The following is an 18,000-nucleotide window of genomic DNA, read 5'->3' on the forward strand; positions in this document are numbered from 1 at the left end:
GGGTGAGACATGATGTGTGTGGGTGGGGGGTGAGACATGATGTGTGTGTGTGGGGGGTGAGACATGATGTGTGTGTGGGGGGTGAGACATGATGTGTGTGTGGGGGGTGAGACATGATGTGTGTGTGGGGTGTGAGACATGATGTGTGTGTGTGGGGTGTGAGACATGATGTGTGTGTGTGGGGGGTGGAACATGATGTGTGTGTGTGGGGGGTGAGACAGTGTGTGTGTGGGGGGTGAGACATAGTGTGTGGGTGGGGGGTGAGACATGATGTGTGTAGGTGGGGGGTGAGACATGATGTGTGTGGGTGGGGGGTGAGACATGATGTGTGTGGGTGGAGGGTGAGACATGATGTGTGTGGGTGGGGGGTGAGACATGATGTGTGTGTGGGTGGGGGGTGAGACATGATGTGTGTGTGTGGGGGGGGGGTGAGACATGATGTGTGTGGGGGGGGTGAGACATGATGTGTGTGGGGGGGGATGAGACATATTCAATCGGGAGTGACCTGGTTACAGTATTCAATAGGGAGTGACCTGGTTACAGTATTCAATATGGAGTGACCTGGTTACAGTATTCAATAGGGAACTACAGTGATATCTAATGTCATGTGGATTTTACCTAGACTCGTAACTCCTGGATATGCTGCATATTTACCAGGGAGATTAAAGATACTATATGCTGCATCTTACCTCTCCCTCTGCTCACATAATTATGAGGGAAAACAAATACATACAACTATCACTATTACAAATTCTCCTCCTCCTCGTCCTCCTCGTCTTGCCATAGCACCTACCAACCATTACCAGTCATTAGGATTTCCCTGCTCTGCTGGCACATTGACGAGGAAACAGAAAATCACTCCACACACCTATCGTCCTGCCTCCCCTCCTCCTTCGACACCCTGCTCTCCTTACTCAGCAGTTCCACAGCTCCAGGTCCGGGTGGGGTGGGGGTTAGGGTGGGGCTGTGCCCTTAGTATGTACATATTCAGTGAGCATAGCCTTGCTATTGAGAGAGGCCACCATAGGCAGACCTGGCTCTCAAGAGAAGACAGGAAACTGAGCTGCACTTCCTACCAAATGTTTGACCACATTAGAGACATATTTTCTACAGATCACACAGAACCACAAAGAATTTGAAAAAAAATCCAACATTGATAAATTCCTATATATGTTAGGCGAAATACCACAATGTGCAATCAGAGCAGCAAGATGTGTGGCCCGTTGCTATGACAAAAGGGCACCCAGAGGAGCACAAACAACACCGTAAATACAACCTATATTTATCTGTTTATTTCACTTGCTTTGGCAATGTAAACATATGTTTCCCATGCCAATAAGGCACTTTGAATTGATTTCATCACCCACCTGGCAGGGCCTTGAGAGATATCAGAGCAGAGCTTTCCTTTATCTGTGGGGAGACTAGGGAATAGAGGACTACTGTCTGTTTGTTCATCGCTCTCTCTCAATATTTCACGGGTGTTTTCCCCCCATGTCTTTCTCATTACTGTATCCCCAAACCACACATATCCCTGAGTCGCTTCTATTTTCAGTTTGCTGCAGCTAGCGACTGGAACGAGCTGCAACAAACACTCAAACTGGACAGTTTTATCTCTTCATTCAAAGACACAGTCATGGACACTCTTACTGACAGTTGTGGCTGCTTTGCGTGATATATTGTTGTCTCTACCTTCTGCCCTTTGTGCTGTTGTCTGTGCCATGTTTTGTGCTGCTACCATGTTGTGTTGCTACCATGTTGTCATGTCTCTGTTAATGTAATGTTGTGGTGTCTCTTGTCGCGATGTGTCTTTTGTCCTATATTTTTATTTGATTTTAAATGTTTAATCCCAGGCCCAGTCCCCGCAGGAGGCCTTTTGCCTTTTGGTAGGCCGTCATTGTAAATAAGAATTTGTTCTCAACTGACTTGCCTAGTTAAATAAAGGTTAAATAAATAAATGTTTAAAATTCATGCCAAAGACTCTAATTGGCTAAGGATTGAGTGTTTTTCTTCTGTGTCTTTAGTTCAGTTAAAAAACTTTCTGTATTTAGACTTTGATATGAGCTTGCCACAGCAGGACTTGGCAGAAATGGTTCTCTAAATCACAACATTGCTCTGGTTACATGTCCTCAAACCAGTACCACACCAGCCTGGTCCCACACAATGTTTATAGCCAGAACCTCTGCTATAGGCGTTTGTTTAATTCTTACTTGACCACAACAGCCTGTAGCAGAGGTTCTGACCATCACAAACCCCGGACCTGTCATGATGAACATAAGACTCCAAAACACAAACCCTGTGCTCCCACAAAAAAAGTACAAATAAGCCCACCACCAACCTCCACCTCATAACCCAGGCTCCTGTGCGTCTGTGTGTGGCAGTGTGACAACAGACCTACATTCAAATACTATTTGAAAAAATGTATAATACTTCCGCTGGGCTTAATTGTGCTTGCCTGGTGCAATGGAACCAAGAGTATAGTCATAAAAGTGCCAACCCCACTCTGAGGAGTGAGATGAGCTTCTGAAACTAATTCACCTCCCTGGTTTTCAGATGGCTCTGGTTGCAAGAACAACAGAGAGATAACCAGACCACCACTCTTAAAATCGGGGGGAACGGGAGTTCACACTCAGCTCCACACACAGCGCACACACAGGCACACACAGAGTGAGAAAGAGCCTCAGAGGAGGAGCGGGAGCTGACCCTAACAGAACCTTAGCAGAGCAGAGAGAGGTCACATAAACACCTCTGAATTCTACCAGCAGGCAGAAGCAATTACAAAAGTCAATAACTGTGTTTGAATACTCACACTAACCATACTATTTGTGATGTGAATTGAGTATATAGTATAATTATTGGTCATAGTATGTATGTCGTTAGTAACCCATAAGTTCCCGGTTGTCGTACTAAATTCGGCAAAATATGAAGTATACATGCAGAGGACACTATTTCCGTTATTTAGGGCAATTCTTCAGGAAATGGGCGTGGCTTCACATCATTTTCAGATTTGAAGAAAATGGCGGAAAATATGCAGCCGAAGTACAACGAGAGCAGATACAAATTCATTGCTTTAACTAATTATGACAAACATGGAGAAAATGTTGAGCAATGTAATAAAATTATGTTGGCTGACAATTTATTAGCTTACGAACCACATCGCATATCATTACAGCAGTATGTACCGGTATGTTGTTAGCTAGCTACCTAACGTTAGTTGGCTACGTATACATCAAACTTGCCAGTATATTAACTATAGGCTATCTTACTACCCAATGTTAATTGACTTGATTATTTCCATAATTATTAGCTTAGCTAAATGGTATAGTTGTTGGGTGTTCTCAATGGACATTTGGGTGCTTTCGTAAATTCGCTCTGGCTATCTATTCCGATTTCAGAGGACTCTATTCTGCGCTCTGGTACACTCCGATGAATGAATTCACGAGCGCTCAACACCCGTTGAATATGGCCGGTGTCAGTAAACGTCGGCAAAAAAAACGTAATTAAATTGTTGCCAGCAGCACAGTTACAGTCACCAACTCTCTGGATAACATGAAAAGTGCTAACAGCTCTAGGGTGAGTAAAATTGTAAGAGTGGTCTCATTTGTGTCTGGAAGTAGCTAGCAAGCTAGCCAACGTTAGCTTGGGTGCTTGACTGCCGTTGTAAGGTCAGAACGCTCAAATCAACCCTACTCCTCGGCCCGAGCGTCCAGTGTGCGCTCCGATAGCGAAACGCTCTGAATTTACAAACGGACAATCTGAAAATGCTCTGAATTCACAAGTGCACTCTGGCACTTCATAATGAATTTAACAACACACACAAAGTCGTAAAATGTCTACCTAGTAATTTGTTATGCTAACTAGCTAGCAAGAATTTGCATAGCAACAGTATCAACTTCCAGTAGACAGACGGAGAGCTTGTATGCTTAACTGAAAGGATATTGTTCATTTACAGTATTCTAAAATTAACAAAAAGTATATAGTATGTAGTAAATACTCATTAATCTCTGCACCTTTTTTCAATTTTCTTCTAAAAATAACATACCCAAATCGAACTGCCTGTAGCTCAGGCAAGGATATGCGTATTCTTGGCACCATTTGAAAGGCAACTTTGAAGTTTGTGGAAATGTGAAATTAATGTAGGAGAATATAACACAATAGATCTGGTAAAAGATAATACAAAAAAGAAAAAAAAAACTTTATTTTGTATGTTTTTTGTACCATAATCTTTGATGAGAGAAAGGCCATAATTTATTATTCGAGCCCAGGTGCAATTTTGATATTGGCCACTAGATGGCAGCAGTGTACGTGCAAAGTTTTAGACTGATCCAATGAATTTCTGTTCAAATTTTGGATCAAGATTGCACAGATTTGCCTAATTTGTTTATTAACAACTTTTCATGTTCAAAATGTTGCACTCTCCTCAAACAATAGCATGATATTCTTTCACTGTAATAGCTACTGTGAATTGGACGGTGCAGTTAGATTAACAATAATTTAAGCTTTCCGTCAATATCAGATATATCCGTGGAAATTTTCTTCCTACTTACAACTTCATGCTGATCGCATTAGCCTACGTTAGCTCAACCGTCCCATGGATGGGACACCGATCCCGAAGAAGTTTAAGAAGCTGCTAGGTTGAGATACTTTTTGTTTAAGAAGCTGATAGTTAGAGAGATCAGCGGGACCAGGAAGTCACAGACAGGAAGGGAACATTATTAAAAGAGGACACAGGAGTCTCTCACAGCCAGACCTGCGTTCAAATATTATTTAAAATATTTAAAATACTTTGCCTTGAGTGCCAGGTGTTGTGGGGTTTGCACTTTATGGACTGTTCCATTGGCTCCATTGCAACAGGCAAGCTCAATCAAGTAGAGCTAATATACATTATATATTATAAAGTATTTGAGATCAGTTCAAAGGTATTTAAACCCAGGTCAGGAGGAGTCTCACACACAGCAACAGCCTTGGTCTGACGACTGTAGGAAACATAAGCTGTGTTGGAATACCCATACTAGCATACTGTATTCTACACACTTAAACAGACTACCTCAACCTATTAGCTTCCCAGACAAAGAAAGAGTCTGTTACAGGAGGTAAACCAATACTAAACCTGAAGTTAATAGTTCATTCAATTAGCCAGGTGAAACGAAAACCCTTAAAATATTATTTTTGCAATATTTTAGGTCAAATATTATTGTGCATATTAGATTGAATTTATATTCAATGTCCATTCATCTCCCTCCCTCCTGCCCTCCCTCTTTCCTAAGCTTTGACTGACATGGCATCTCTCCCCGGTATGATTAGGTCTGTTCTGCTGGCCTTACAAAAACTGAGGCTGTGTCCCCATTCTCCACTCACCTTCCATTCACATGCACACTTCCCTTCCATACATGTGCACACTACCCTTTCATACAGTTTCACACTCCCCATCATGGAATTAAAAGTAATTGGATTGGTGTAGAGAAAGCATTGGCTAGAGAAACATGGCATCTTACTCAGGTCTGACTAGGTCTGTCTGCTGTTATCCTATGTAACAACAATTGTCAGAGAGCAGACAGACAGACAGCACACTAACCTAACCTCTAGCCTAGAGCCAACGCCCTCCCCCTCTTCTGGGAAACACATTTACAGTTACAGTTTCGGGGAAAAAGTCTGGGCTTAAATGTGGAGGTTCACAATCAGATATATGGTGGATATAAGGTGAATGCTGGAAAATACTGTCTCAAATACGTTTCACGTCATAACGTATAAGCTGTGTTTGAATACTCACTAACCATACTATTACCGCACTAACCATACTATTTGTGATATAAATTGAGTATATAGTATGCTTATTGGTCATAGTATGGATATACAGTGGGGCAAAAAAGTATTTAGTCAGCCACCAATTGTGCAAGTTCTCCCACTTAAAAAGATGAGGCCTGTAAGTTTCATCATTGGTACACATCAACTATGACAGACAAAATGAGAAAAAAAATCCAGAAAATCACATTGTAGGATTTTTTATGAATTTATTTGCAAATTATGGTGGAAAATAAGTATTTGGTCAATAACAAAAGTTTATCTCAATACTTTGTTATATACCCTTTGTTGGCAATGACAAAGGTCAAACGTTTTCTGTAAGTCTTCACAAGGTTTTCACACACTGTTGTTGGTATTTTGGCCCATTCCTCCATGCATATCTCCTCTAGAGCAGTGATGTTTTGGGGCTGTTGCTGGGCAACACGAACTTTCAAAAGATTTTCTATGGGGTTGAGATCTGGAGACTGGCTAGGCCACTCCAGGACCTTGAAATGCTTCTTACGAAGCCACTCCTTCGTTGCCCGGGCGGTGTGTTTGGGATCATTGTCATGCTGAAAGACCCAGCCACGTTTCATCTTCAATGCCCTTGCTGATGGAAGGAGGTTTTCACTCAAAATCTCACGATACATGGCCCCATTCATTCTTTCCTTTACACGGATCAGTCCTGGTCCCTTTGCAGAAAAACAGCCCCAAAGCATGATGTTTCCACCCCCATGCTTCACAGTAGGTATGGTGTTCTTTGGAGTACAAAGAATGCTGAGTTGCATCCAAACACGACAAGTTGAGTTTTTACCAAAAAGTTATATTTTGGTTTCTGGTACTGGCTTAAGCAAGGGAACGTTGTGATCATTTTGACCCCACGGGGTGAGATCTTGCGTGGAGCCCCAGATCGAGAGAGAGTATCAGTGGTCTTGTATGTTTTCCATTTCCTAATAATTGCTCCCACAGTTGATTTCTTCAAACCAAGCTGCTTACCTATTGCAGATTCAGTCTTCCCAGCCTGGTGCAGGTCTACAATTTGGTTTCTGGTGTCCTTTGACAGCTCTTTGGTCTTGGCCATAGTGGAGTTTGGAGTGTGACTGTTTGAGGTTGTGGACAGGTGTCTTTTATACTGATAACAAGTTCAAACAGGTGCCATTAATACAGGTAACGAGTGGAGGACAGAGGAGCCTCTTAAAGAAGAAGTTACAGGTCTGTGAGAGCCAGAAATCTTGCTTGTTTGTAGGTGACCAAATACTTATTTTCCCCCATAATTTGCAAATAAATTAATTAAAAATCCTACAATGTGATTTTCTGGAAAAAAAATTATCATGTTGTCTGTCATAGTTGAAGTGTAGCTATGATGAAAATTACAGGCCTCTCTCATCTTTTTAAGTGAGATAACTTGCACAATTGGTGGCTGACTAAATAAGTTTTTTGCCCCACTGTAGTTAGCATGCCAAAAGTTTCTGGATGTTGTACTACATTTGCCAAAAGTACACAAGCAGTGGACATTAGTTCTGTGCTTTTAGGGCCCATAATGCAATTCTTCCAAAAATGGGCATGGCTTCACATCATTTTCAGATTTGGAGAAAATGGCGGACACAAATTCATTGCTTTAACTAATTATGACAAATGTGAAGAAAATGTTGAGCAATGTAATAAAGTAGTGACTTTTCAAATAAGTTACCTTACACGTTATGTTGGCTGACAATTTGTTAGCCACACAATCCGTACGAACCACATGCATATCATTACAGCAGTATGTACCGGTATGTTAGCTAGCTACCTAACATTAGTTGGCTACGAATATATCAAGCTTGCCAGTATAGAACCTATATGCTATCAAAACCAACGCTTATTGGCTTGATCATTCCTGTCATTCTTAGTCATTCTTAGCTTCTTAGCATTGTCAGTAAACATTGGCAAAAAAAACATAATTCAATTGTTGCCAGCAGCACAGTTACATTCAACAACGCTCTGGATAACCAGCTCTGCTAGGGTGGGTAAAATGGTCAGAGTGAGGTGTTCTCTCATTTGTGTCTGGAAGAAGCTAGCAAGTTAGACAACGTCATCTTGTGTGCTTGAATGTCGTTGTAAGGTCAGAATGCTTGAATCAACCCTAATCTCCTGCCAGAGTGTCCAGTTTGCGCTCTCAACGCTCCGAGAGCGAAACGCTGCGCACAGAGCGCAGTCTAAGAGCACTCCGGAACTCCAAATTGAATTTAAGAACACATCCAAAGTCGTATAATGTCTAGCTAGTAATTTGTTATGCTAACAAGCAGGCAAGAGGTTGCATAACAGCATCAACTTCCGGAAGACAGGCAAAGCACTAGGACGCTCAGCTGATAGGATACCGTTTTTTACAATATACTAATATCAACTAATAGTATGTAGTATACACTCATTAAGTATGTATTATATGTTATGTTTGTATGGGTGTTGTTGAAACATAGCCTCAGCGAATGGTGTTGTTGAAACATAGCCTCAGCGAATGGTGCTGTTGAATGAGGAGTATTTTAGTTAGGTCTTGTGCTCTTGTTAGAGTTGTATAATTCTGGAAACTTAGCCAAAATTCTGAGATTTTAAAGAATTTTCAGTTGTGGGATACCCAGTTGTGGTAACCCTTTCTGGTTATTCCCTCCTGATTGCTAGAATCTTCCATTTCCTACAGTAACCATTGATCAACTGTTAATTCAACTTTCCCTAAATGTATTAATTTCAAAACATCACCGTAACAACCCCTAACCAAAGAAACACTAGACATGAGTCCTAAAATGTAAACAACCGACATTTCAACATGTGAACAAACATACACAACAATAGTCATGAAGAGACAGCAGAATGAAAAGACAGAACAACCAATGAAACCTTTCACACAACAGCTCCCACTTACAACAATAGAACAACAACCAACCTTCTGCCAGTAGTTGATATAGAAGACATCTCTGGAGAAGTTGAAGTAGATGTTGGTGTCGTAGGCATCGTCCCCTGCATTGGAGATGGTCACGTTCAGAGAGACATTCCTCACTCCTCCTAGGGCCAGATGGGACCGCACGTGGAGCCTAGACGCAGGAATGGAATATTTGATAGGGACAGAATCAGTTAAAAGATTGTGAGACGTTCCGTACGTTCCTCACTCTTGCCAAGGCTAGAGGGAGGCGGATATGGAGCCTGGTAGAGAATAGTATGGACATTCAGAAGAAGCTTTCTTTCTTTTCTAAAGGTATTACTCTCAGTTATAAGTCATTATGAGACCTACAATGGAGTTATGAGAGATTTTCACTCCACACACAAGCAAAGGACACTAGTAATATATAACTAAGCTGTTATACTAGTAGTAATACCAGTGAACCACTGAATTACAACAGCTATTGGTTTCCAAAGGTCCACACTGCCAATGATTCATACAACAAGAGGAAAAGGACCTCCCTCACTAAATATGGAGAAAGCATGGATGGCGTCCAATGACAACAAGAGCCAATGAGCACACATCATAGTTCCACTGACCACACCCACACCTCAGTGTGTACAGCATGACCTCAGTCTCCTTTCATAGCGGAGTGGTGAGCAGAGGCCAGAAGAGAACGCGTGCTAGCACACACACACAATCTTGTACAACTAAACTTGTGGGGACACACAATTCAGTCCCATTAAAAAATCATATTTTTCCTAACCCCTATCCTAACCCGTAACCTAACTTTAACTCGAAAACCTAACCTTAACCCTAAATCTAACCCTAACTCCTAACCCTAATTCTAACCATAACCCTAAACCCCCTAGAAATAGCATTTGACTTTGTGGGGACCAACAAAATATCCCCAGTTGATCACATTTTTGTTAATTTACTACTTGTGGCTGACTTCTGGTCCTGACAAGTATAGTTAAACACGTCCAAAACATACACTCGAATAGATATAAACCAAGTGAGTGGTCAAACAGAAGAACAGAGTGTGAGTGTGTTTTTTTACCCAGAAAGCAGTAGTTTCCCATGGAGTCTCAGGTCAGCAGCACAGTCATCAGACAGGCAGTTCCTCTCGAACCATGTCTAGAAGAGGAAACATGACAGAGAGTAATCGAAAAATAACTAAATTGATAAATCTTCCAAATTCCGCTCAAGGAAAGAAGAAAACACGGTGGCAACACCAGGTGGTAACCGAAACCACCTCATAACGATAATCTGAGGTTATTTCTTTAAGGTCATTTCTAGACATTCCTCTGCTAACACAGAGGAAGAAGAGACTTTGCTTTCAGGTACCAGTGTTAGAGGGTCGATTCCTAAAACATTTCTAAAACATAAAGGACATTGATCGGAACTAAATATACTGTATGTTTCAGTCCCTGTTAGAAAATAATTTACTTTCAACTCTGATTGACTCTCAGTAGAGAGTACTTCAGGGGGTAAATCAAACCAGGACTCAAACCTGAATCCAGCGACTGTCAACCAAACACCTTAGTCGTTACACCAAAACTCTTAGCAGGATTGCAAGGTGTTGTCACTATAGTATGTTGTGTGAGAACATTTCAACCTACATATAGGCGACACAACAGCTGTAGCCTGTGACCTCATTCAACCTAAATATAGGCAAAACAGCTGTTACCTCATTCGACCTATATATACAGTTGAAGTCGAAAGTTTACATACATTTAAGTTGGAGTCATTGAAACTCGTTTTTCAACCACTCCACAAATTTCTTATTAACAAACAAAAGTCTTGGCAAGTAGGTTAGGACATCTACTTTGTGCATGACACAAGTAATTTTTCCAACAATTGCTTACAGACAGATAACATATCACAATTCCAGTTGGTCAGAAGTTTACATACACTAAGTTGACTGTGCCTTTAAACAGCTTGGAAAATTCCAGAAAATTATGTCATGGCTTTAGAAGCTTCTGATAGGCTAATGGACATCATTTGAGTCAATTGGAGATGTACCTGTGGATATATGTCAAGGCCTACCTTCAAACTCAGTGCCTCTTTGCTTGACATCATGGGAAAATCAAAAGAAATCAGGCAAGACCTCAGGGGGGGGGGGGGGGGGGGGGGGGGTGCGCACATTTGGCCCAACATCGTCCGGGTTTGGCTGGTGTAGGCCATCATTGTAAATAAGAATTTGTTCTTAACTGACTTGCCTAGTTAAATGAAGGTTAAATAAAAAATAAAAAATACAATTAAACTTAGCTATAGGCACCACAATAGCTCCTGAACAGATAATCAAAGAACTACCCAGTTGACTAAATGACTAATGATGATAAATACAATCCACCTGTGTGTAATCAAGTCTCCGTATAAATGCACCTGCACTGTGATAGTCTCAGAGGTCCGTTAAAAGCGCAGAGAGCATCATGAAGAACAAGGAACGCACCAGGCAGGTCCGAGATACTGTTGTGAAGAAGTTTAAAGCCGGATTTGGATACAAAAAGATTTCCCAAGCTTTAAACATCCCAAGGAGCACTGTGCAAGCGATACTATTGAAATGGAAGGAGTATCAGACCACTGCAAATCTACCAAGACCTGGCCGTCCCTCTAAACTTTCAGCTCATACAAGGAGAAGACTAATCAGAGATGCAGCCAAGAGGCCCATGATCACTCTGGATGAACTGCAGAGATCTACAGCTGTGGTGGAAGACTCTGTCCATAGGACAACAATCAGTCGTATATTGCACAAATCTGGCCTTTATGGAAGAGTGGCAAGAAGAAAGCCATTTCTTAAAGATATCCATAAAAAGTGTCGGTTAAAGTTTGCCACAAGCCACCTGGGAGACACACCAAACATGTGGAAGAAGGTGCTCTGGTCAGATGAAACCAAAATTGAACTTTTTGGCAACAATGCAAAACGTTATGTTTGGCGTAAAAGCAACACAGCTGAACACACCATCCCCACTGTCAAACATGGTGGTGGCAGCATCATGGTTTGGGCCTGCTTTTCTTCAGCAGGGACAGGGAAGATGGTTAAAATTGATGGGAAGATGGATGGAGCCAAATACAGGACCATTCTGGAAGAAAACCTGATGGAGTCTGCAAAAGACCTGAGACTGGGACGGAGATTTGTCTTCCAACAAGACAATGATCCAAAACATAAAGCAAAATCTACAATGGAATGGTTCAAAAATAAACATATCCAGGTGTTAGAATGGCCAAGTCAAAGTCCAGACCTGAATCCAATCGAGAATCTGTGGAAAGAACTGAAAACTGCTGTTCACAAATGCTCTCCATCCAACTTTACTGAGCTCGAGCTGTTTTGCAAGGAGGAATGGGAAAAAATTTCAGTCTCTCGATGTGCAAAACTGATAGAGACACCCCAAGCGACTTACAGCTGTAATCGCAGCAAAAGGTGGCGCTACAAAGTATTAACTTAAGGGGGCTGAATAATTTTGCACGCCCAATTTTTCAGTTTTTGATTTGTTAAAAATGTTTGAAATATCCAATAAATGTCGTTCCACTTCATGATTGTGTCCCACTTGTTGTTGATTCTTCACAAAAAAATACAGTTTTAACACTTTATGTTTGAAGCCTGAAATGTGGCAAAAGGTCGCAAAGTTCAAGGGGGCCGAATACTTTCGCAAGGCACTGTATATGCAACACAACAGCTGTAGCCTGTTACCTCATTCAACCTAGATATATGCAACACAACAGCTGTAGCCTGTTACCTCATTCAACCTAGATAATAGGCAACAACAGCTGTAGCCTGTTACCTCATTCAACCTAGATAATAGGCAACAACAGCTGTAGCCTGTTACCTCATTCTTTGCTGCCATCTTGTCTCCTTTCCTCCAGCGCAGTACAGGTGTAAGAGCAGGCAGGTCTTTGTCCAGGTGACCGTTCACCACATGCTTCCCCAGGGTGTAGGCCACCTCAAAGGTGATGGCTGTGAATACGTCTTTCACGTCCTTCTGTAGAGACACAAAGAGAAACCAAATGGCAGTTCAAGCACAATGTAATTTCGGAACCCAGAACCAAATCCTGAATGCTCAGATTGTTATGAGAAAGAGCCAGTGTTTAAGACCACCTAAAGCGAGACCGATTCAATACCAAGTATACACCTCACTATATAACAAAATATATGTGTACAATACCATTCAAAAGTTTGTGGTCACTTAGAAATGTTCTTGTTTTTGTAAGAAAAGAAAATAACATCAAATTGATCAGAAATACATTGTTAATGTTGTAAATGACTATTGTAGCTGGAAACGGCAGATTTTTTATGGAATATCTACATAGGCATACAGAGGCCCATTAACAGCAACCATCACTCCTGTGTTCCAACGGCACGTTGTGTTAGCTAATCCAAGTTCATCATTTTAAAAGGCTAACTGATCATTAGAAAACCCTTTTGCTATTATGTTAGCACAGTTGAAAACTGCTGTTCTGATTAAAGAAGCAATAAAACTGGCCTTCTTTAGACTAGTTGAGTATCTGGAGCATCAGCGTTTTTGGGTTCGATTACAGGCTCAAAATGGCTAGAAACAAAGAACGTTCTTCTGAAACTCGTCAGTCTATTCTTGTTCTGAGAAATGAAGGCTATTCCATGCGAGAAATTGCCAAGAAACTGAAGATCTCGTACAACGCTGTGTAATACTCCCTTCTTAGAACAGGGCAAACTGGCTCTAACCAGAATAGAAAGAGGAGTGGGTGCACAACTGAGCAAGAGGACAAGTCCATTAGAGTGTCTAGTTTAAGAAACAGACACTTCACAAGTCCTCAACTGGCAGCTTCAAGAAAAGGTTAAGACGGGCAAAAGAACACAGCCACTGGACAGAGGAACTCTGCCTAGAAGGCCAGTATCCCAGAGTTGCGTCTTCACTGTTGACGTTGAGACTGGTATTTTGCAGGTACTATTTAATGAAGCTGCCAGTTGAGGACTTGTATTCACAATTTATTTTATTTTGAATTTAATACATATGGTGTGAAATTGACACCATAGATTTGGGATGAATTGGACCGCAGAGTGAAGGAAAAGCAAACAACAAGTGCTCAGCATATGTGGGAACTCCTTCAAGACTGTTGGAAAAGCATTCCAGATTAAGCTGGTTAAGAGAATGCCAAGAGTGTGCAAATCTGTCATCAAGGCAAAGGGTGGCTACTATGAAGAATCTCAAATATAGAATATATATACAAATATATATTTGTTTAACACTTTTTTGGTTACTACAGGATTCTATGTGTTATTTAATAGTTTTGATGTCTTCACTATTATTATACAATGTAGAAAATAGTACAAATAAAGAAAAACCCTGGAATGATCAGGTGTGTCAAACTTTTGACTGGCACTGAATATATCCGAAGAATGAAATAAAACAAAGCTGTTTGACATAGAAACACCAGATTTATCTGTAAAAAAAAAACGTTATTAAATATGAATAACATTCCACCCATGAGGCCAAAGAGGGCAATTTTGTTCCTTGACTGCAGGAAAGGGTTGTTTTAAATGATCATTATCTGGTGAGTGGAACTGTGTTTTTGTGATAATAATGCATTCTTTTTTTTATTTTTGCTCAATCTGATTGGGTGGGCAGGACCTGGCTCCCCAGTTGGTGGGCCTGTGTCCACCAGGCAAATTCATCCCTACACCCCTAACGCAAACAGCACATGACGGAATTGCACATCACAAATAGCCTACTAACCAAGACTTCAAACTAAGTTTTTTCAATATCTGGTTTGCACATCCATTGTTGCCTAGTTAGCATTTACTGGTAGATATCATAAATATAAACATCTTTCCTACCTAACGGCTACCGATGTCATTCTGTGAGCTGATCCATGCCAAAACCTGTTGAGAGCTGCATACTCTTCCTGCCTGCAGACGATATTCTGCCAAAACTAGGCTGTGTGTGCTGCGCGCATTTTCATATATTGCACATGTTTTGTGATTGTGTAGTCCACTTTGTGCATAATTTCACTATTGTACTACATAAATGGTATATCTCTACTACACTACTTTGCATCAGTGGGGATTAAGAAGTGACAGTTGCTGTCCTTTGAGCAGCACAAACCTGTCACACACTAAAGTCCCCGGTCCAAATGGTTCGCCACTGCGCACACATTTCTACAATAGATCTGTTAAGATAATAATGTTTTGAGAAAAGAGTATATATTTGGCCTGGCTAAGCAGTGTTATGTGCTCGTTGAATGAAAGCTGATAATTATGAGTTTTTTACTCCGCTGTTCTCGGGAAGAAATTGCAAGTCCTTCCTGTCCGAGTCAAGACCGAGTACAAATGTATCAGACACGAGACCGAGACACTCAAAATGCTGAGTACTACAACCCTGGAAAGAACCCTGATGTTGACATCAGATAAAGTCCTCTCTAGGTGCTATCAATCTGAACTTGACTGGTAATAAAATGCCCTTCAGAAGTGGATATGGGCTTCAGAAGACCATTGCCAACCCCATCTTTACTGGCTCCGATATTTTCTCCACTCATTGTCCTTTCAGCTCAACGCAGCTCGGTTTGGATTGGCTCAGTAGGGTGAAGAGGGTAAATGTAATACATGTACTAAACAACTGGCATTGCATTGGCATGTACTGTACTCTATCCTTTCCACTGTGAGACCATATGACCTGAGAGAACCATAGAGAAAGTGTTTCTTTTGGCACGGGACTTGGAAACAACGAAAAGCAAAAAAACATAAGCTCTGAATATGATCAAACCCTACGTCCTCATTACAGAATACTGTTGGACAAAGGACATGGGAAAATCACGTCTTTCTCTCTTTTAGTTTATTCTTTCCTGTCCATTAAACTTCACTCACTCAACCTTTAAAGAGCTAGAGACTGATGGTGAGGGGTTTGGCTCCATGTTACTGTCTGGTACCACTGACCGACCGGAGTGTCTCTCTTTGCCTGTACTAGTGTCTGCCAGCTTGGAACCAAACCCCTCATGAGGGCTTCACGGTCTTTCGAACCAAACCCCTCATGAGGGCTTCACGGTATTTTCTTCTCCGGTGGTCTCTTTCTCTCGCTCTCTCTTTCCCGGTGGTTGTGCTCTCTCTCCCTCTCTCTTTCCCAGTGGTTGTGCTCTCTCTCCCTCTCTCTTTCCCAGTGATTGTGCTCTCTCTCCCTCTCTCTTTCCCAGTGGTTGTGCTCTCTCTCCCTCTCTCTCCCAGTGGTTGTGCTCTCTCTCCCTCTCTCTTTCCCAGTGGTTGTGCTCTCTCTCCCTCTCTCTTTCCCAGTGGTTGTGCTCTCTCTCCCTCTCTCTTTCCCAGTGGTTGTGCTCTCTCTCCCTCTCTCTTTCCCAGTGGTTGTGCTCTCTCTCTCTCTCTCTTTCCCAGTGGTTGTGGTCTCTTTCTCTCGCTCTCTCTTTCCCGGTGGTTGTGCTCTCTCTCCCTCTCTCTTTCCCAGTGGTTGTGCTCTCTCTCCCTCTCTCTTTCCCAGTGATTGTGCTCTCTCTCCCTCTCTCTTTCCCAGTGGTTGTGCTCTCTCTCCCTCTCTCTCCCAGTGGTTGTGCTCTCTCTCCCTCTCTCTTTCCCAGTGGTTGTGCTCTCTCTCCCTCTCTCTTTCCCAGTGGTTGTGCTCTCTCTCCCTCTCTCTTTCCCAGTGGTTGTGCTCTCTCTCCCTCTCTCTTTCCCAGTGGTTGTGCTCTCTCTCTCTCTCTCTTTCCCAGTGGTTGTGCTCTCTCTCCCTCTCTCTTTCCCAGTGGTTGTGCTCTCTCTCCCTCTCTCTTTCCCAGTGGTTGTGCTCTCTCTCCCTCTCTCTTTCCCAGTGGTTGTGCTCTCTCTCCCTCTATTTTTTTTTATTGTTTCGTTTTCCACCATCCATCAATCCACCCATCTCCTTCCTCTTTCAGGCCATATAGAAGACCTGAAGTTCTGTCTGGTTGGATTAACACATCAGCCCACACACACTTAAACACTCACACATTTAAACACTCACACACTGACATCCTCTGTGAAGGAGCAGCTGTCTGCTACCTAGCAAAGTGAGAGAGTTATGGCAGGAAAGAGGAAAAGTGTGGATGTGGGCAGGACATGAATCATCAGAAACAGGCCCGGTTACAGGGCTGATTCCCCCATTGGGAGGGAGAAAATACTGCAGGCCGCCCCTATGATCATCAAGACCCAAATTAGAAACTTGACTAAAAGTTTCATTGAATTATCCTCTTAGTACTATAGCTTACTTTGTCAAGTTTTTGGTAACGCACAGGTAAAAATACCAATATATGGAATCTTCTAAATACTTTATCTGCTTTACTGTTGGTCATTGAATAAGTTATGAAGTCATTGTACTATATGATTAAAGTAGTTTTTTGTGAAATGTCACATTAAGCACAACACAAATATAACTGAATATAATTTGATGGGTTTGGTTCCCAACCTTCCCATTTACAAAACAGTGACAAGGCTCAGTACCATGGACGGACTATAGAAATATAATCTCATGTTAGCCGTGTTCAGCATGCCCAACGAGTGCACTGTCCAGGGGCTTTTCCTGCTCTAGTCATTCCATTTCCATGGGATGAGCACTGCTGACTGTTGACCACTGACCTACCATCCATCATTGAACTATCTCAGAGACAGAGGCTGTGACATCGTGGGAGATGGAGACAGAGGCTGTGATATCGTGGGAGATGGAGACAGAGGCTGTGATATTGTGGGAGATGGAGACAGAGGCTGTGATATTGTGGGAGATGGAGACAGAGGCTGTGTTATTGTGGGAGATGGAGACAGAGGCTGTGATATTGTGGGAGATGGAGACAGAGGCTGTAATATTGTGGGAGATGGAGACAGAGGCTGTAATATTGTGGTAGATGGAGACAGAGGCTGTGATATCGTGGGAGATGGAGACAGAGGCTGTGTTATTGTGGGAGATGGAGACCGAGGCTGTGATATCGTGGGAGATGGAGACAGAGGCTGTGATATTGTGGGAGATGGAGACAGAGGCTGTGATATCGTGGGAGATGGAGACAGAGGCTGTGATATTGTGGGAGATGGAGACAGAGGCTGTAATATTGTGGGAGATGGAGACAGAGGCTGTAATATTGTGGTAGATGGAGACAGAGGCTGTGATATCGTGGGAGATGGAGACAGAGGCTGTGTTATTGTGGGAGATGGAGACCGAGGCTGTGATATCGTGGGAGATGGAGACAGAGGCTGTGATATTGTGGGAGATGGACAGTCTGTGTCTCAAATGACACCCTATTCCTTATAGTGCACTACTTTTTTACCAGAGCCCTATTGAACCCTATTGAGCCCTAGCCAACAGTAGTGCACTGTAAAGGGAATA

The 18,000-nt window shown here is 42.2% G+C and overlaps 1 protein-coding gene across 1 annotated transcript in view; it reads right to left on the reverse strand.

The window, feature by feature from the left end:
• The window catches only part of LOC110503039 (integrin alpha-9), a 160,169-nt gene that overhangs the window by 51,881 nt on the left and 90,288 nt on the right, over window positions 1-18,000 (reverse strand). Inside the window, exons 16-18 of the mRNA XM_036960871.2 lie at window positions 12,520-12,672; window positions 9,750-9,826; window positions 8,696-8,843 (exon numbers count right to left, since the gene is read on the reverse strand). Coding sequence (XP_036816766.2) covers window positions 8,696-8,843; window positions 9,750-9,826; window positions 12,520-12,672 — 378 coding nt within the window. The remainder of the gene's footprint in view (window positions 1-8,695; window positions 8,844-9,749; window positions 9,827-12,519; window positions 12,673-18,000) is intronic.

This window comes from Oncorhynchus mykiss, chromosome 23, assembly GCF_057628025.1.
Source record: "Oncorhynchus mykiss isolate SJ-2025 chromosome 23, ASM5762802v1, whole genome shotgun sequence".
NCBI lineage: Eukaryota > Metazoa > Chordata > Actinopteri > Salmoniformes > Salmonidae > Oncorhynchus > Oncorhynchus mykiss.